The sequence below is a fragment of the Lachnellula hyalina genome, assembly GCF_007821495.1.
Source record: "Lachnellula hyalina strain CBS 185.66 chromosome Unknown contig00028, whole genome shotgun sequence".
In the NCBI taxonomy this organism is placed as follows: Eukaryota; Fungi; Ascomycota; class Leotiomycetes; order Helotiales; family Lachnaceae; genus Lachnellula; species Lachnellula hyalina.
In genome coordinates, this window is record NW_022157142.1 from 69,338 (window position 1) to 89,141 (window position 19,804).

Here is a 19,804-nt window from a genome sequence, read left to right on the forward strand (position 1 = left end):
ACATTGGTGGGTGATTTATTTATCAGTTCAAGTAAAGACTTGTTAGTATAGACAATGAATTATATGTTTGATGAGATAAATTCACGTTAGCTCTATCATATACAGTGCAAGCATTCTAATGTATTTACATAGTTGAATAGCTTCAGAAGCGGTCTTGGTCTTGGTCTTGGTGTAACATGATACTAATTATAATTGTGTGATGTTTCCAGTTTAGCGTCGGATGTCGGCGTTTCTTTCTTCTGCTGTCTATGCTATGACCTCCTAATAGGAGGCTCCCATTGGTCTAGAACTATGTTCGTTGACGAAGTCTAGATCCCAATCAGGCTTCCTGCCCTCCTGGTACTACTATACAGTAGCTTGACTTGATATCTGTCAACACCATTTTGCGCCCACAACTTGCGATTATTCGAGGTGCAAACCTGCAGACTCTGCACAAGGTCTCTGCAAGCAAGGAAACAATGGCGCCCCTAATTCCTTCAGCGAAAGCGACGCTCTCTTATCCGCTTTACGCTTGCGATTTCGACCCTCTCGACTCCACGCGACTACTGGTAGGAGGTGGAGGAGGGGCAGGAAGAAGTGGTGTGGGGAACAAGATCGTGAGTAATGCTAAGTTTTTGGGTCTTGTCAGACTTGGTCGCATGCTAATCAATGGTCAATCTATAGACGCTACTAGACACCTCAAAAGCCAGCGAAATCGAAGAGGCTGCCGAAATCGACCTGAGCAGAGACGAGGACAATGTTACCAGTCTTGCTGTTGGCCAGCAGCAGGGCAAAACGACTCTGGTGTTTGCTGGAGTAAATTCCAGTCCACAAGATGTGGCAGCGGGGAAGAATCTACATTTCCGCGTCTTCGGGATAGAGGATACCGCGCCGAAAGCGAAAGGAAAGGGCAAAGCGAAGAAGGCTGGGACAGAGTCGGAGAAGCCTGCTGCGAACAATATCACGGAGATTTCAAGGTCATCGCTATTTCAAGGGAAGGATAAGAACGCATACCAAAGATTATTGCGACTATCGAAACCATTCCCGAATCAACCCCAGGTGGGAGCTGTTGCGACTGGGCTAGAAAAAGAATGGGAAATAGTTCTATTCAGTACTTCGACAAAGTCACCACCAACTAAAATAGGGAGCATCTTACCCCGTAAGGAAGCTGTAGATGTGGATTTCATACATTCTGGGCAGGGCGAACTACTGTTTGCCTATTGCGATGCTCATGACGTATACGTCAAGAGAATCAGCAAAAGCGATAATGCGGAGCCGAGCATTGTCTATATTACACCAGGCTCAAGAAGCACGGAAAAGGTGACTGTACCTGCTTTCCGGGCAATGAGATGGTTGACAAAAGATCTCCTTCTCATGCTCACGAATATTCACGGCAACGCTGGGGTGGTTCTTCAAATCCTTCGAATACCTCCAGACGGCACAGGCCAATCTAGAATAGCACAGTCTGTCAAGCTGCCATCGCATCTGTCGAAAGCTACCGGCCTAGCGGTTGCAAACCTGACGCCTCCTGTTGAACCTTCTGCGCCGCAAGATTACACACAGTTTGTTATTGCGGTCGCAGGGCAAGACTTCTCCGTCTCGCTCTTCAAGGTTGACCTCCAAGTTGAAGGTGGCCTCTCTTTGCCCTCGGCGATCAAGCCTTTCCGAACTTTGAGCGCTGTTCATCCCTTTACGATCACCAGCCTTAACTTTTCCAATTTTACCCCACCAACACATCCCATTACAGCAAGCACACCACCTCAATACCTGAAATTAGCAAGTGTGAGTGTCAACAATACGGTCGTTGTTCATACACTCCCGCTGTTCCCCGTACCTCTATCCATGAAACTTGGCCAATCGAGGACTCCACGCTATGTTGTTGCTCTTCCCTCCACCGCGGCAGCTTGGGGAATGGCCATCGTAGTATCAACACTTGCTATCCTCCTCGGTGCCGTCTTCATCCAAGGACTCCTCGAGGTTAGAGGCGGGGTACCTATCTGGATGAATGCCAGGAACCACGTCCCTCTCAGTCTACAAGAACTAGTCGGAAGACCGTACGAGTTTCCGTCAGGCTATAACAGCAAACCTACATCAGTATCATCAGGGTACAATCACCATCTCGGTGTCCCCACCGATTCATCTGAGAGCGGATCTGCTTTGCGACTCCCCGAATTCTTCGAGCAGATGAAAAGCGGTGCCCCAGAAGACGTCTACGTTGTCACGCATTACGATAGTCCTGATGGCCAAGACAACGGCGTAAAGGCACATGTACACGACGAGGAAATGCATGGACCTCACGGCGGGAAGACATGGGATGACCTGCAGCATGAACAGAGAGAAGGCTGGAAGCAGAAACTCAAAGACGCGGGATATTGGGCGGAGGATATGGGAGAGACTATCTTGAAAGGCGTTGTGTTTGGGGAGTTGGCTGGGGTGGTTGGGCAGGCTGTTGGTGGATGAGGGAGGGCTTCGTTAATGAATGATATGGAGAATGAATGACTGTATACTATGAGTAACTCAAATAAGCAAATAGCAATACCATTTGTACAATTGAGCTTCACTCCACCGTGAAACTCGAGTCACATAATGCAGTCATCAAGGTAAATACGGGGCCAAGTATCTATCCGAGTCAGAAGTCACACCAGCCGATACATGAGCTCTTACTTGGTACCTACCTACCTATGTATGTACCTAGCATAGACATCCAAGTCAAAAAGACAGCAAAAAGTGACCTGACTCGACGTTCGCCTGACCATTAGTCGTACGGGGTAGGCAAGAGGGGAAGGGAAGGTAATCTTACAAGAAGCGGGGTCTGCCGTAACCCCTGGATTCCTCTCTCCTCTCTCCTCTTCCCCAGATCAACATTTATTCATCCCTTATATCCTTGAATATATTCTAGAATATCATCGCATCACTTAATTGGTACCATTTCTTGCCATTGGCTTCAAGAATAAGTAATCGATCAATCAATCAATCTATCCATTTACTTGAGTAAGATATCGGTAGGGTAGGGTAGGTAGGCCCGAGATATATACCAAGGGTAGCAGCGCAGCTACCTTGCAGAATGCGGGGCAGGCCAAGCTCTCCTCACCGCAAATACTCCGGAGTACAACCTTCTTCCTAGCATGCAAGCCAGGGCAGGGCAAGGCAAGTCCGGAACCCCCCCCCCCCGTTGAAGTCTTGGTACGGGCTACTGTGCCTTGTTAGGATGGAAATTTGCACAGGAAGTATAATAGAGTGAGTGCATGATGTCAATTAATAGCGGGGTACTATATTTTTATATATTAAAGGGTTACATCAAGCAGCTCCCCCCGAATTCTACGGATTGTGATATAACAATTCCAAACAACCATCAGAAGTAAAGACGAAAACTGAGCCTCAAAATGAGGGTATTCAGAACTTCCATCTTGGCGGCGAGTGCCTTGTTTGCCTTGGCTGTCCATGCTGTGGATAATGGATTGGCCATTACGCCTCAGATGGGCTGTAAGCTCACTCTTCTCCAACATACATACATACATATAGATCATCTAAACTGACGTGCGTCTTAGGGGACAATTGGAACGCCTTCGGGTGCTCCGTCTCGGAAGACCTGCTTCTCCAAACCGCATCACTCATCGTCGATTACGGCCTCAAGGATCTAGGATACCACTACGTGATCCTCGACGACTGCTGGTCCGTCGGCCGCAACGCCAGTGCCAACAATTCCCTCGTCGCCGACCCGGAGAAATTCCCCAACGGCATGGCGGCTGTGGCGGACCATCTGCATAGCCTGGGTCTGGGCTTCGGTATGTATTCTGATGCCGGCAAGTATACGTGTGGGATGTATGCAGGGAGTCTGGGGTATGAGACGGTGGATGCGCAGACGTGGGCGGATTGGGGAGTGGATTATTTGAAGTATGATAATTGTTATAATGAGGGATACGCGGGGAATCAGCAGCTTAGTTCAGCGAGGTATGTGTGTGTGCGTGATGGACTTCACGGAACTTTTCTTTTTGGAGCGTCAGATGAAGTGTGTGTGTGTGTGTATGTGGCTGACCTGAACTTGTTCAATACAGATATAGGACTATGGGCGATGCGCTCAATGCTACTGGACGTCCGATCCTGTACTCGCTATGCAATTGGGGCGAGGATTATCCTTGGAATTGGGGCTCTACTGTTGCGAATAGCTGGAGGATCTCGGGGGATGTGTATGATAATTGGGATACATATGATGCGAGATGTCCTTGGTGAGATTTCTGACTTTCTTTTCTGGCAGCTCAGTTTCTTGAAACGCTGAACTAACATGGGGTACCTTAGTGATGGACCTGATGCTTGGAACTGCGAACTTCCGGGCTTTCATTGCTCGATTACGAATATCATGAACAAGGCATCTTTCATTGTGTCCAAAGCTCAACCTGGCGCGTGGAACGACCTCGATATGCTAGAGGTCGGGAACGGAGCAATGACTGATGCAGAATACGTTGCTCATTTCAGCATGTGTATGTATCGCTTTTCATGTTGCCAATTAACCACAGCTTCTCGTAGCTTACTTGAATTACAGGGGCCGTGGCAAAGAGTCCTCTGATCATGGGAAACGACATCCGAAGCATCGCGCCCAAAGACCTCTCAATCCTGTCCAACGCCGCCGTGATAGCCATCAACCAAGACCCCAGCGGTAGCAGTGCAGCCAGACGCTGGATGTACGAAACGAACGATGACAGCAACGGCAAAGCCGCTCTGCAAATGTGGTCTGGGAGTCTAAAGTCCACAACCGGTGGAGACTATTCAGACATGGTAGTTCTGCTCGTAAACGGCGCCAACGCCCCAACAGTAATGAACGCATCACTAGCAGATATATTCATCGACAGCGGACCTTCCGGTACAGCCAAGCAAGTGAAGATGTCCTGGGAGGTGTATGACTTATGGGCAAACCGCATGTCGGATGACGAGGCTTCTGCCATAATCTCCTCTTCTTCGGCTACAGGCAATGCAACGACCGGGTATAACGCTACGACTGTCGGTGCAGGGAGATATAATGCTACGAGAACCAGTTACGCGGAGGGCTTGGCGCAGAATAGCTCGCTGTTGTTGGGGAATCTGACGACGACGGTTCAGCCTTCAGGCACTATTGTCGCGACGGTGGACCCACACGGGGCTGCGTTGTTTAGAATCAGAGCTCTTCCCACAGCGGTGCGGAAGAGAGACGAGCTGTAGTTATTGATGGTGTTTACCAAGAAAGAATTGGAAAATAGATAGACTTAGAATCATCTCAGTGAAAAGCTTCAAATGAATGGTATGCAACTCTGCGAGGGCACACGTGTTCCGGTCGAATGCTTAGATTCACGAATCAACCGGAACATATATAAGAAAGTCCTGTTTCGTCGAGGTGCATACACAGCTTTCAGTACGAATAAATACCCCACATCCCAACACCAGAGCGTCTGTATTTGAAGCCTTATTCATACATCCATCTCCCCATCCCGAGACACCGCTCGAGCAGAAAAAGCATACAGCTACAGTAAACAACAGAATGGCAGGTGCTCCTTCATCCTGCTCCCGGACAGCATGCTGATAAATTCGTTATAGTCATCGGAGTCTTTTCCTAGCGAGTTCCATCCTTGCTTCGTGTGCAAACGGATGCGAAAAAATAAACCCTCGTGGAATTAAACAGGAATGTCTTAGTACTGCCTACTATGCGATCGCCCATACTGCGAAGACCACAAAGGAACAGAAAAGGAAGTCTGCGAGATCAACCACGAAACCTACTATCGGAACCATATATCTGGTCCTGGTGCAGAAGATCTCGACATTTTTCGAAGCTTGCAACATCGAGAGGAAGAGCTTGCGAAAGACGCGGCGAATAATCTGGATCAGGCTGGAGGATGAGTATCTAGCCGGTGAGGGGAACAGCGCAGTTGGAGAGAGTGGTATGAGTAGGGAAATGTAGTGTGGACTTTTGGATGATTGAACTAATGTGTTCGATAGCTTACGGACCTGGGAAAGGGGGTTGGGAAAGACGAAGACAAGAATCAGAACAAGGGAAACGAGGACGTTATTCCCTCACTCTAGGTAAACGAGTGCAAGTCTTACCTGAGCAATTTGCTGGTTGAAGGAAAGAAGGGAAATGCGTGTCACAAAGATAGATCAATGAGTCTCCACCATTACGTGTATCTCTGCCATCTCGATTTCTGGACTCTTCATGTCAGAACTAAATATGCTTTCTCGCTCGAGTTTCTTCTTCTTTTGGTTTCACAGGGTGCGAAAAAATTAATCCCAGCGCATCAATGCCAGTTTTCTATTCTATTCTGGGCGACTAGCCCCGGTATACCATAATGGTGTACGAGTACGAAGTACTGTAGTTTCAAATCACTCAACACGCCCCCAAGTGGATTATTGCCGTCAGCCATCCATGAATTTTCAATGCAAAGTTTCGCCCTCCCTGGGTTATTGGCGTATGTCTAGACCACAGGGATGCTTTACGACGCTTTAGAATCACGTACCTGCACCTTGCTCCTTCGTTCGCTCCTTCTTGCATTCAGGGGCTGTAAGCGAATGAGCGAGCGAGCCAGCGCAAAGAAAAGCGCAACGCATCTCGGGAGGACCGAAGCGCCGCTTCCCATTTCTTGGGACGGTAGGAAGTCGGTAATGCCGTATGACTGACATCAAGTAGGATCAAAAAGAATCTTTCCGAGGATCGATATCATGCTAGGAGGGAAATGCCAATTCTGACGTGGTGGAAGTGGTCAAATCCTGGGGATATATACCGCAATCCGGGATCTTGGTTTACTGCTTTGGTGGTCTATGACGAATTTGCAGTGCCACTACCAGAAAAGAAATTGATTCATAGGGAACTGTTGAAGTCAAGCTCTCGCTTTGAGTCTAGGTTTCAATAGGAGTAGTAAGTACCTTTTGCAAACTTTAGAGTTGTTTGAGAGGTTTGAGGTTAGTCCTAAAGCAGCTAGCTGAACCACTCTACCCACCTCACCTCACCCCCTTTCCGTTCTCGCTACAATCGTGACGCTCCCACATTCACAGTATAATATGTACTTCGGAAGGAATCTTGTACAGCCTTTCTCTTAATTTATTGAAGAGCAGCATGCATCTTGTGGTAGATTGCTGTGGTTTGGAACTTCTCTGCCCAAGTCATCGGTCTCTCTCTATACGAGTAGTGACTAGCTTATACCGGTACTTCATATTGCGTCTATGCTTGCGGAGAGTCTTTCCACCGACGCAATACCGCCTTTTCAACTGCTGGGTAGATCCTTCAGTACACACCGGAGAGGCCGCATTGGGGAGATGCGTCGTACTGCTTGAGGAGTTCGAGGTCTTAGCTTCCTATACTCAAATTCCAAAACTTCTACTTGGTTACACCCTGCAGTCATCGTATGATGTCCGTGTATACTGTACTAAGCTTAGCACAGGCTCAGCAGACCTGCTGCTTTGAGGTTACCGCAATATGCCACCAGCATGATTTGATTTGCTGCTACTGAACCTCCTTTTTTCAACCTCATGAACTTCTCTCGACGATCTCAATTCTCCTTGACTTAACATGGAAGTCCAATGTCCATGCATAATCAGATGTCTACATTTGGAACAGCATGAATTATTATTTCCTTCTGTGCTCTTCTCCCTATCTATATCTCTCTATTTCTCCGCCGTACGAATACTTTTATATTGAAAGGAAATGCTACCTTGCCTGCTTTGCATTGACGTTACCTTCATTATTCTCTTCTGTACAACCATTTTCTCGTGGCGACAGTCGGGCTTCTACGGGTTCCTATGCTTCGGGATATCTTAGCATTCTATGCCACTTTATCATCTTTCTCAATGCACTTATTCGCGAGTAAGTGCCCTTTTAGATCATGGGGTCCCAGCGTCCCGACAAAGCGGATAGCCCGTGAGGTGATCACCAAAACTCCAAAACAATAGACCCCACTACCAAGATCCAAATACGCTAGTGCCGGCATCGAAGGATTTTACGAGCTCGCGCTACTACCGGCAGGTGTTCCTGTTCCTTCCCTGATCCGTAAGTGCTCTTTCCACTAGCTGCTTTTCACAAACCCTCACTGGCCGTAAGGTACGAGCTAGTTACGAGATAACTACGTGAGTTAAGTAATCACCAAATTTATACCGCATAATGCCATAAGCATGGCAAATTCTCAAATCTAGGAAAAGAGAATCCAAATAAAAATTCCCGCATATCGGGCGTCTGCATTCGGAACATTAATATTTCCCCCTTCCTAAATCCTGCGGGCAAACACGGTTTTGTGGCAATCTTTCGTTTGAATCTTACAAGATGTGCTTCCATAATGGGGTCTTTCTGCGAGGAAGATGTTCTGATTGGCGCGTTTTACGAACCCCTGAAAAAGACTCAAGTTATCGTTATAGTGCCACGCGCCTGACACGGCGCCGCACGCACGGGGAACTAGGGGCAATTAGCTGTTTTGTCCGAGCTGGACTTGTACTTGCTGGGTCTGAGGTGGGTGGGATCGGGATGCATCAGCCAGCGGTGATGGGTGTTGCGAGAAATACTTTACTTTATAATGATATATGTGAGAGACAGTCACTTAATTTTCTGCTGTCAAATGTTGATGTCAAGAACAAGAATATACTTCCAGTACTGCCGAGATCATGTCAAAGCCAATCTTTCTCTGTATTCCGGGGGCCTCTCACTCTCCTCGAATTTATGAACCCCTCAAAGCAGCTCTTGTATGCTATGGCTATACGATTGTACCTCTAGCACTCCCGTCTGTGGGAGGAAATCCGCCTACTTATGACTTTACGGAAGATGTTGTAGCTATTAGGCACATGGCTACACATCTAGTCGAATCAGGAAACGATGTCATCGTAGTGATGCATGGTTATGGCGGGCTACCGGGAGGGGAAGCACTTCAAGGCCTGGGGAAGAGGGAGCGGGAGCAAAGAGGTCAGAGAGGTGGTATTGTGAGGCTGGTATTCATCATGTCTTGGATGGCAAAAGAAGGCTTCCAATCGAGTCCCAGAGGAGACGTCTCGGCATTATTTCCATACATGCGACCGAATCTCCACGTGAGCAATTGCATCCTTGGAGTCCCCTCCCCCATACAACCCGCACCTCCTAACCGTAAAATAGACCGGGACCATCACCATAAACCCCAAAGAAGCCGCCTCAGTCTTCTACAACGACATGTCAGCCCGCGAAGCAGAATACTGGGCATCCCAGATCCTCCCCCAGAGCATCGGCGTATTCTGGAGCCAGACCACATTCGCGGCGTGGCGCTACATCCCTTCAACATACGTGCTGTGCGGGAGGGATAACTGCATGAGCCTTGCATACGGCGAGATGATATTAAAAGACGCGCAGGAGTCGAAACCTAACATGATTGACTCTGTGGAGCGGTGCGACGAGGCTGGACATACGGTATTTCTGAGTCAGGTTTCGGTATGTAGACGGCTCTTTCCCCCGTTTGTTATTTTTGGTGCCATTGATTGCATCACTGATCAATACTGCTTTTGCCTCGAGGGCCAGAGCAAGGCTCCATCCACACACACTGCTTGCTGAATGGAGGGAATCACCACCCCAAACCACAGCTCGATGGAATGCATCATCTTCCAACAAGGGAATACTAACAATCTTCAGTGGACGGTAAACATGCTTAGAAGAGCGGCAGGTGAAAGAACATGACAACTACACTTTGCCTAAATGGACCACGAAATTATGGACTACGAAATCAAAATCAGGAATCAAAAATCAGGAATCAAAAATCAGGAATCAAAAATCAAGAATCAAAAATCAAAAACTCAAAATCCAATATACCTAATAATCAGTAATTAGTAATCAGTAATGGCTGAGAATGACTGAGGATGCGCAAAATGTTAAAAATACGATGTAGAGTAACGAACGAAGCTGTACGAGTATAATTAGTGTAGATTTACGCCGGGGTTGTTCACAGCTGCCAGTCAGTCAGCATAAGCAACCAATATAATCAGATTTTTTGCTTACTAATTGGGTATTTGCCGTCGCCCTGAAAGGGTCTAGTTTCCTGCTTGTACACTCGTAACTTACATATTCAGTCAGCTGACTCAGGCTACATCAGTGCCAGGGAATCAACGTCAGTATAGTAAGTCTTATATGTCAGCGGCCATAGCAGCGACGGTACTGACTCACTCACTCAGAACGAACCTGGCGTATAGTTACATATCAATTTCTGAAAGGGGACTGACTTTATAATCAAAAAAGCGCCGACCTTTACGCCAAATGCTGTAAATACATGATACCAAGCACACAAGACCGGCCCTGTCTATTCATCGTCAACCAGCCGCCCTGCATCCCAAGCTTTCTTCGCGGTCTTTTGCAGTCCTTCAAAATCACCGCTTGTCTCGCACATGCCCCTGAAGATGGCCTCCTTACCCTCTTTCTTCAGTAGCTCGTATGGATGACCGTATTCCATTACTTGACCCTTATCTAATACAAGGACTTTGTCGTAGTCGACGATTGTTTGCAAGCGATGTGCAATGGTGATGATGGTACTCTTGAGCTCGTGGATCGTTTCTTGGATCTTGGAGTCTGTGCTGTAGTCGATGGAGGCGGTAGCCTCGTCCATCATCAAAACCTTGGGATTTTTGAGCAGCGCGCGGGCTAGGCACAGGAGCTGGCGTTGGCCTTGGGAAAGGTTGTTGCCGGATTCTGTGACGGTGGAGGAGAGGTTTAAGAATATGTTCTTGTTTGCTGGCGTTGATGCACCAGTGGGGGTATCGGGGCTATCGAGATCGGATGAACCTGGTCGAGATGTTGTAATTGGGGTAGAGGGGTTAGTGGTTGACAGTGGGGCGCCTATCAGGTGAACTCTTCGCAAAGCTGCGAAGATATCTTCGTCAGTGAAGAGGTTGAATGGGTCCAGATTGCTTCGAATGGTGCCTGTGAAAAGTGTCGGGTCCTGGGGGACGATTGTGATAGATTCTCGAAGATCTTGGAGGCCGATGAGTCCAATATCAACGTCGTCAATCAATATTTTGCCTGCGTCTGCTTCAAGTCCACGGAAAAGAGCAAGGGCCAATGAGCTCTTGCCAGCGCCGGTTCGGCCCACTATTCCAACCTTCTCAAGTGGATTGATCTTGAATGTGACATCTTTCAATACCGGATCTAAATCATCCCGATATCTAGTTGTATAATTAATGAACTCGACCGAGCCATTGCTAGGCCAATTTGCAGCAGGTCTAGTCTTCTCTATTACTGCCTCTGCTTCCTGTTCGACGTCTAAATATTCCTTGATACGTTCGACCGAGTTCATGTTTTGCTCGTTCACAGCGTAAAGTCGGACGAGCCAGAGTACGTTCTCGGTGAATGCGAGTGCATAACTCAAGGATAGACCAGCAGAACCGGCATCAATTTTCCCGATGCTAAGGACGACGAATGCGCCAGCGAAGAAAGCAACAAGGTCACCGATGGCGTCCATTCGAAAGGCGAGCCATCTGTTGGCAGCCCAGAGATAGATGAATGGCCGCGAGTGTGTGTTAATCCTCGACATGTTATCGCGAATAAAGCGTCTCTCTTCCCCATATGCACGAATCGTCGTGATTCCGCTCAAAGTCTCTCCAAATTGCTGGAACAGGGGGCTCCTTTGCACAGACTCAAGTCTCTTCAGATCTCTCGAAGATCTGAGGTAAAACTTCCCAACGAAGAAATACAAAGCACTAATGAATATACCAGCAATCAGGAAGCCTGGGGTAATGACAGTGATTAATATGACTGTGACAAGGATAGCAAGAGCGCAAGACATGACGCCAATGGCGATTGGAGCCACTTCTTGGTCAACAGCCTCTAGATCTTTGCTGAAGCGATTCATCAATTGACCCAAAGGTGTCACATCGAAAAACTTGAATTTTGCTCGAGTTACTGACTCCATCAAGCGTCTATGGATTGCCCAGCTTGCAGTCAAGGAGCCGAAGAATAACCAGAAATCTCTGAAAAGTGCTATTAGCATACCAGCAATTCCGATCAACGCATAGACTCCAAGATAATAAGAAACATCGACGTTCGGGGCAAGCTGCGCTATGAGTGATGTCTTGTTGGGGTCAAAGTATGGTTGGACTTGGGATATTCGAGAGCTTGCTACCTGGATAGTAGATATCGAATTTCCAACGTAGTTGTTTGGCGACAAGCTGTGATATTTGTTGATAGATTCCGTGTCGTACTGGTTCGCCCATTGTCGAATCCAGACGTTTGCAGCAAGACTGCCAATCTGCTGAACACCGAAGACCAGCACTGCCAAAACCCAGAACCACCTGCACTTCTATTAGTAACTGCTATGATGGTGAATCAAAAATAAATGAAGATTTCCAGGTTAGAATATGACTTCCATGGGCCTGGTCTACAACATGTTGAAAAAATTTGGCTTGGGTGAAAAGAAAGTGGCAGAGGATGACATACCAAGGTCCCATCGAATTCAGATACAGGACTACAACATTCCATTTGACCCCGCCTTCGGCCTTGGTTTCTTTCATGGCATCTTGCTTTGCTCCTTTGTCGGCGTTCTTCGACTTTGCAGTTTTACTACTGCCATTTCCATTGGAATGGCCTCCATCATCAACGAGAGTAGTATCTTCACTTTCGTTACCAAGGCTGGAAGGTACTCGTGAAGGCATCTGAGATGCTATAGCCGATCCAGGTCTTGACATATTGACATCATCACCGAGTTTTCCAGAAGCAATTACTTTGGCCGCCGAGCCCTGGATATCAACGACGCCGTTGTCAAGATAAACCACATAGCTAGATTGAGGTACACAAAGAGCCAAATTGTGGGTAACGAGTATGCAAGTCCGACCTTGCATTAGTGGCCCTCGAATGCAATTATTAAATATCCACTTTGCTGTATGCGAATCCACAGCACTAAGGCAGTCGTCCAGGAGTACGTGTTTAGAGTTGGAATACAATGCTCTTGCAAGCGAGATGCGTTGTTTTTGGCCTCCAGAGAGTGTGATGCCTTTCTCCCCCACGAGTGTTTCGTCTCCATTATCTAGAATCTCTAGGTCCCGCTCCAGAGCACATGCTACAATAACTTGATTGTACCTCTTCTCGTCTAAAGGTGCAGCGAAGATGATGTTCTCTTTGATGTCAGCGTTGACGAGCCACGCCTGCTGAGCACAATAGGCAACGCTATCAGTGAGACCTGTTTCGGGGTCCGGCCTTACATCCTCGCGGCTGCATCCACCACCTGGGAGAAAGACTTTGCCTTCAATAAGCGTCATCTCACCCAGGAGGGCCATCAGGAGAGAAGTCTTGCCTGATCCGGTGGGACCGGCAATAATGTTTAATTCGCCAATCTCGAAGTTGATATTTAACTTCATGAGCCGAAACGCGCTTGAAACTTCCTCTGTGGATGTTTCTTTACCACCCCATGAGAAAGTAGCAGATTTGAAACCTATCATTTGGTTGCCATCTTCATCCAGGCTATCATGACCTAGCTGCTCGTACTTCTCCGTTTCATCTTCATTTAAAAATTCCTCTACACGATCGACAGAGACCTTGGACTCTTGAACGTGTGCGATCATGTCGCCCAGTTGATCAAGAGGAACTCGGAGAATACTAAAGAGGGAGATGGCTGTGAAGGCAATAGAAGGATACAGTGGCTTTTTCTCTATGACCGTGTAGACGAGGAAGGAGAAGAAAGTTATAATAACTGGGACCGTATTCCAGACCGCTACCGCGCAGGCCCAGAGGATGTATTTTGATCGCAAGGCTTTCAACTCAGCAGACCGCTTTTCATTGACAATATTGCTGAAACGATGCTCCCAAGCAAAGAACTTGACAATACGGATATTTTGGAGTACCTGCAAATCGGAGTCAGTATTTCTTGGTTGATGAGTAGTTGGGATATTAATGTCTCAGAACTCCCGGGCTATGAAAACCCCGGACTTGTCAATATCAAGGGAGTTTCTTACCTCGTTAGTTGTATGAATTCGCTTGTCTGTGGCTGCCATGATCTTCTTCTGTAAACGTCCAAATCCTCGCGCAAGTCCAATATTAAGTGGCAAAAGGATAACCATTACGATTAGACCAGGAATACTACTCAGACCCAGTATCCGGTAGAGAAGATAGACGGCAACTATTAATTGGGTGGGTGCCGCGGCAAAAAGAAAGTGAAGATATGCAGTTATCTCACTGACTTTGAAAGAATCAACCGACATAAGATTGATGATAGTCCCAACATTAACCTGCTCATCCGATCCCTTTGCCGCAGTAGGATCTGTAGTTTCCACAGTGCTTGAATCCGAGTCGGGTTTCTTGTCGTCCTTTTTCTTGCTGCCAAGTCCAACCAGACTCTTCAGCTTGCTCACTTTCGTAGCGTCTTCTTTGTCTTTCTTGTCTCCGAGCACTGTATCACTTCCGGCTGCTGCTTTTCTACGCAGAGCCTTGGCGTAGATTTCTCCAATGATAATTGCTCGGAGCTGAATGCAGATCTTTCGACCAATCCATAGTGCTTGGCCGTTCGCTAGTGATTGCAGTACATCCGTGAGGGATATCAAGATAACATAAAGCCAGACCACGTTCCGCGGCGCAATATCAGGGTCCTCGATGTATTCCAGGATGACCTTTAACAACAAGGTCGGAGCAAATGTGAAAAGGCTCGAGAATATGGCATAAGAGCATTGGATGATAAGACTCCAGCGAAAGTAGTGCATCAGGTGCCATGTGAGAGCGGTCGTCTTTCTGAGTTGTCGATAATCCGCTAGAACTGCAGCTGCTTTGTCTTTGGGCAAGAGGTTCCATACGTCAGTCATCTCAAATGTCTTCATGTAACCTTGCCACACGATTGCGTCCACCCATCCAAAAGTAGCAATGGAGAATAAACTCGCCAGAGGCTCTCTAGATGGTTCAATGTCTCCCTCCCATTCTAACACGACTGTTTTGTTGCCCTTCCGGGTAGTAATTGCAATCCCAAACAGAAGTGTTGTCAATGCAAACTCGGAGATGACCAGGGCTTGGGCGACATCGGAGCGGGGATGGATGATAGCTGATCGGAAAATGATAATCGAAAAGAGCCACAGGAGGGAGTATAAAGCCGCTGTATGATTCCATAACCTCGGTATCCTATACCGCGTGTTGGACAATGCCAGTCTCAGGATGACCAGTATGAGGATATAGGTCCATGTTGTGATTCCCGCCACTGTCGCCACTGTCCCTTTCGAACCGTACGCATGGAGAACCAATGCCACGACGTTAATGACCAGCACGGCAACTACCGATAGAAGCTCCACGGTCAACAGAGTGTATTGCCCTCGGGGCTTATCAACAGCAGCAATGGATCCTTTGGTGGTTGTTTTCGCCAGTGCTAGTCGACCTCCACCCATAGTCAAGACTTCGTCCTCATCTTCTGATCCGTCTGCGGCGGTTCTTGTGTCTGGCACATGTCCATTTCCATTTGTGTGCCCATTGTGACCCCCGGAACTCCCGTGAACGCCTGAGCCGTTTGGAACAAGTTTGTACTTCGAAGATGATGATTTGGCGTATCGATGGATATTTTGTGAGAGGAGGAACAATAAAGATATGGCGATGGATACTATTGGGAGAAGAACCTTTAGATAATCGCGCTGAAAGCAGTTTGTTAAATCATCAATCTGCCACAGCGGGCCGGGACATTGGCCTAGCATGCTGTTGCCCATATGATGCTGGTGATATGCGATACCGGCAGGGAGAAGAGAAGAGGATGGAGGCGTCGAGGGATAAAAGATGCTCTGGCCAACTGAATGAACGGAACATTGATTGATATGCTCGGCCCTAGTAGAATGTCAAGAATAGGTCAGGCCGGTGATTGCTGGTGTAAAAGTAAAGCCTCATGATTTTTTAGTACAGTATGAATGAACTAAGTGAAAAAGCTCGAAGCCACAACCCGGCGTGCAAGCAACCCAACCGTAGGTATTGTGGAAAGTGGGGTGGGGTAGATTGATGCCAAGACCATCGCCATCACAAATCCAACGGGGTGCAGCTTCCACATGTAGAACAGACAGCCAGCCAATTGACTGTCCGCTGGCTTGTGCAAGGTATAAGTCACGACAGCTTCATGTAAATCCATACAGCTAGTAAAGCGAGTCGTTTCTTGTATTTCATTTTCTTGCTTGCAGACTTTTATGCTTGTTTCATCGTACATTGTCTCTCCAGAGTGTGTATCGTAAGCCGATCTTTTATGTCGTCCGCTTGTCTGAAATTGTCTGCATGAAGACTGCTTAGAGTTTACTATCTATCACGAATAGCTGTTCAAGTTCTGGACGTTTGCATATGCAAATCAATATGCTATTATTCAAGGACAATCCCTCATTGAATATCCAGATCCATCCATCCATCCATCCTCTAGAACCTCACTTATACCTACCTATCTACTGACACAAACACCAGCCAGGCAGAAGAAGGAAAGAAAGATCCGCCGGCATCGGACTGAGTACGAGTATCTTTGATATCGATTCAACCTGAATACAGCAGGAGCTCCTGCTTGCATGATTCATCACGATATCTCTCGTTTGCATTGCACACCGCTCTGCGATAATCTTTTGGCCCCTCCTCTCCTCCGAGCGCTTCAGTTTGAACCCTGAATGAACCCCTGATGCTGATTGGACAATTCCCTTTGCACGCCGGATGATTCACCATGCTTTCCGGTTGGTAGAAGAACTGTAGAGGAGAGGAGCACGGAGTAATGGTCAAGCTGCATATCCAAATTCGCATCTAGGTCCCCCGCAAGCTTCAAATTACTATTTTCAATCTGCCGGATACCTTTGGTCTGATGAAAAAGCTAAAATAAAAACCTCCAATATGAACTTGACGCACTTTCGATACCAAGGTTCATACGGAACTTCTTGGAAACATATCAAAGCCAGAAGACCCAATACCAATACAATAAGACCAGGCTTAGAGCATTCGCACCCTACATAACTAAACTAGTTTCTCATAAGAAACTGATCTAGAAACTGATCTAGTCAGACATTTGGAAATTCTATTTCTCTCTGGAGTACTGCTTCATGAATGTCCCACCCCACCTCACTGATACACATGATATAGATTACGAATCATATGCATTTCCCTCGCTAAAACATGCACAAGGAGTTTCCAATCCTTGTTCTAATCCTCACACAGTATTGTTTACAAAGGCGATAGATACAAACAAGCGAAAACGTTTTGTCTACCTGTGTATGATACCATAGATAGACTTCCAAATACCACCCACGCAATGCATTTTTTAACATTTTCCATTCTCCCACCCGCTCGCCCTATTGATTTACACAAGGTCGCCTCTTCGACCTCTGGGAAAATATTACCTTCCACCCCTTTTCACGACTTTTGTATGTAGCCTAGACCAAACATGAAGCAGTGAAAAGATCATATGGAGCTTGTGAGGTGTTAGCCCAGCACCATACCCTTAACAGCTGCCATGTCTCCTTCTTTAGCAGCGATTTCGAAGTAGCTGTAGATGATACTGAAGAGAGGTTAGTGCCCAAACACGGAATAGTGAGAAGGAATTGCTTACGTGACGGCCATCAAAATACCAGTTCCAGATCCAAGAGCGCCTAATAAGTCGCTGGCAACAGAGAGCCCACCAATGCAAGCCCCTCCAAAAGCAGCAGCAGTAGGAATGATACGCTTCAGTTCCTTGTACATGCTCTGCTCTCGATGACCAGCCATAACAAGTCCCTGGTCCTTGAGCTGTTTGGCGACATCTCTTGGGCTGGAGCCGGAAACTTCAATCCAGGTCTTAGAGAAGATGGCACACGCAACGAGCATGTAGACGATGTAGATAGCGGTGTGAATGGGATCCAGGAGAGCCTCGGTGAAGTTCAATGGTGGAGACATGTAGTATGCGAGACCAGAGACAGCAAAGAGTTGGGCGGAGCCTTCTTTGGGTTCCCAGATACCGAAGAGCTGGACGAGCAGGTTCTCTGAGAAGCGGGAGTAGAGCATTTGACTAATCAAGAAGACGTTGGACGACAGGGCGGATTGCAGCATGATGGGCATGTTGGAGGTGTAGAACAGGCGGATCGGGTAGGAACCGCGAGCGCCACGCTGGCGAGAAGACTTGACTGGGATCTCGACGCGGAATCCTTGAAGGTAGATGACGGCGCCGAAGACGATGAGAGTCGCAAGCAAGTTCATGATGTTGGGGAGGTTTTGTCTATAGAAAGCCTCCTGCAGAGCGCGCTGCTTGTTTGGCCATGTCAAGAGAAGGTGGAAGAGCGCAATGACGGCGCCCTCGAATTCTGGGCCACGACCAGTGTTGATGGTTGTGGGGGAGAAAGCCTTCCAGACAATGGACTCGCAGATGTTGGTGGCAATGAAAAGGGAGATACCGCTTCCAAGACCGTATCCCTTCTGGAGGAGTTCGTCAAGGAGAATGACAATCAGACCAGCAACTACCAATTGGAGGATCAGGAGGAAGACAACACCGGCGCCGAGGTCAGATGGTTGACCGTATAGGCCAGTGAAAACGTAAACAGTAGCCTGACCCATTGACAAGATGATGGCGAATAGTTTTTGCGCAGTCTGGTACAACTCGCGATCCGACTTCAGGTCAAGGTTGACATCGATCAAGTGTGTACCAGCGAGAAGCTGGAAGACCATTCCAGATGAGATAATTGGTGAAATACCCAACTCCATCAGCGTTCCTCTGTTACTCGCCAGCATCATTCGCAGCCAGTATAAAGGATCCGAGGTGTCTGAAGACACAATACCATATAATGGCATCTGGCTCATGATCAAAAATATTACAAGCGTCAGACCGGTCCACATCAGCTTTTGGTTGAATGGGACCTTCGTTTCGGGCTGCTGAACCTCAGGGAGGATCGGCGAAAAGGGCTTGATGAGATCGAGGAATCGGACTGTGAAAAGCGACCAAGCGCGGAGTCAGCCATTACATTCTCGAGATGCGCAATTGCTTGAGTTTAGGGGGGTTTGAATAGGAGAGGGAGAGAGGGAGGACTCACGGCCACTCATCTTGGCGGTGTTGTCTCTAACAACCTCACAGACGTGGAAAAGAAGAAAGGAAGCAGCTTAAGGAGCGACGATGAAAGGCAGGCACGACTCTTCTGCTTTTGTAGGCAGAATGCGCGTGGGCGTGGTGATGTGTTCGAAAGGAAATATCGAACAGATCTCAAAACTTAAGCTGGGGATACTCGCTTGCAGTAGTTTGAAGACACATATCTAATGATCACGTGGACAAACTTTAATTGCAGTCAAAGCAGGCGCTAGGGGATGCCAAGCGTCTGCGGAAAGGTGTCGTAGTTGTATACGATGCTGATTGATTTGCGCTGTAACTACACAAAATATTGAAAGATTCATTCAAAGTATCGTAGTATTTAGCGTATATAATATTGTATTGTTCGACTGTAAAATGTAGGGTAAATATCTAAGAGTTTGTCAATCAGAGACAAAGGGGGGAACTCTTGGTTGTCATAAACTGGCTCGCCTGGCCTGAATGTGCGGCAAAGTGGCTTGTTTTGTCTGGTAATCTGGTAATAATACGATATACTAGTACTTATTGCCTGCTCTAAGTAGGATATTGAAGAATACTATATGCCAGTTCATCCAGTGAAATACCCTAAACACTCACTGACTTGAACTATTCACTATGGCATTGAAGTCTTTGGAAACTCTGTGTAAATTGATTGTTCATGAAAATCCCATCTTCGAGTAATATTGCTAGCTGAGATGTATACACCTGCTAATTGGTCCACAAGTTGCCAGATCGTTGATGAACTTGACTTTGTGGCTAGTTCCATGGGGCGAACGTCTGCCTGGTCTACTTGGATCTTCATGTAGATTATGAAATGGCTCTGGAATTGTCGCACTCCGTTAGCAGCTTCAGTACTGTTAAGCTGTGTCATG

The 19,804-nt window shown here is 47.3% G+C and overlaps 5 protein-coding genes across 5 annotated transcripts; 3 read left to right on the forward strand and 2 right to left on the reverse strand.

Annotated features, from left to right (window-relative positions):
- Positions 1–458: 458 nt before the first annotated feature.
- Positions 459–2,439, forward strand: LHYA1_G002322 (uncharacterized protein; the record flags this gene model as incomplete). Its single annotated transcript, XM_031147299.1, has 2 exons — positions 459–596; positions 664–2,439. The coding sequence occupies 2 exons, from the start codon at positions 459–461 to the stop codon at positions 2,437–2,439; spliced, it is 1,914 nt and encodes a 637-aa protein (XP_031007404.1).
- A 923-nt stretch (positions 2,440–3,362) lies between these two features.
- On the forward strand, positions 3,363–5,172 carry MEL (Alpha-galactosidase; the record flags this gene model as incomplete). Its single annotated transcript, XM_031147300.1, has 5 exons — positions 3,363–3,462; positions 3,528–3,930; positions 4,041–4,205; positions 4,276–4,457; positions 4,520–5,172. 5 exons carry the CDS (start codon positions 3,363–3,365, stop codon positions 5,170–5,172), a joined length of 1,503 nt encoding a protein of 500 aa, XP_031007403.1.
- Positions 5,173–8,589: 3,417 nt separating this feature from the next.
- On the forward strand, positions 8,590–9,622 carry LHYA1_G002324 (uncharacterized protein; the record flags this gene model as incomplete). Its single annotated transcript, XM_031147301.1, has 3 exons — positions 8,590–9,006; positions 9,071–9,379; positions 9,578–9,622. 3 exons carry the CDS (start codon positions 8,590–8,592, stop codon positions 9,620–9,622), a joined length of 771 nt encoding a protein of 256 aa, XP_031007402.1.
- A 616-nt stretch (positions 9,623–10,238) lies between these two features.
- Positions 10,239–15,588, reverse strand: YBT1_2 (ATP-dependent bile acid permease; the record flags this gene model as incomplete). The annotated part of the gene is made up of 3 exons (XM_031147302.1): positions 10,239–12,222; positions 12,368–13,767; positions 13,879–15,588. The coding sequence occupies 3 exons, from the start codon at positions 15,586–15,588 to the stop codon at positions 10,239–10,241; spliced, it is 5,094 nt and encodes a 1,697-aa protein (XP_031007401.1).
- A 1,738-nt stretch (positions 15,589–17,326) lies between these two features.
- On the reverse strand, positions 17,327–18,913 carry sec-61 (Protein transport protein subunit alpha; the record flags this gene model as incomplete). Its single annotated transcript, XM_031147303.1, has 3 exons — positions 17,327–17,402; positions 17,454–18,798; positions 18,904–18,913. 3 exons carry the CDS (start codon positions 18,911–18,913, stop codon positions 17,327–17,329), a joined length of 1,431 nt encoding a protein of 476 aa, XP_031007400.1.
- Between the last annotated feature and the right edge of the window lie 891 nt (positions 18,914–19,804).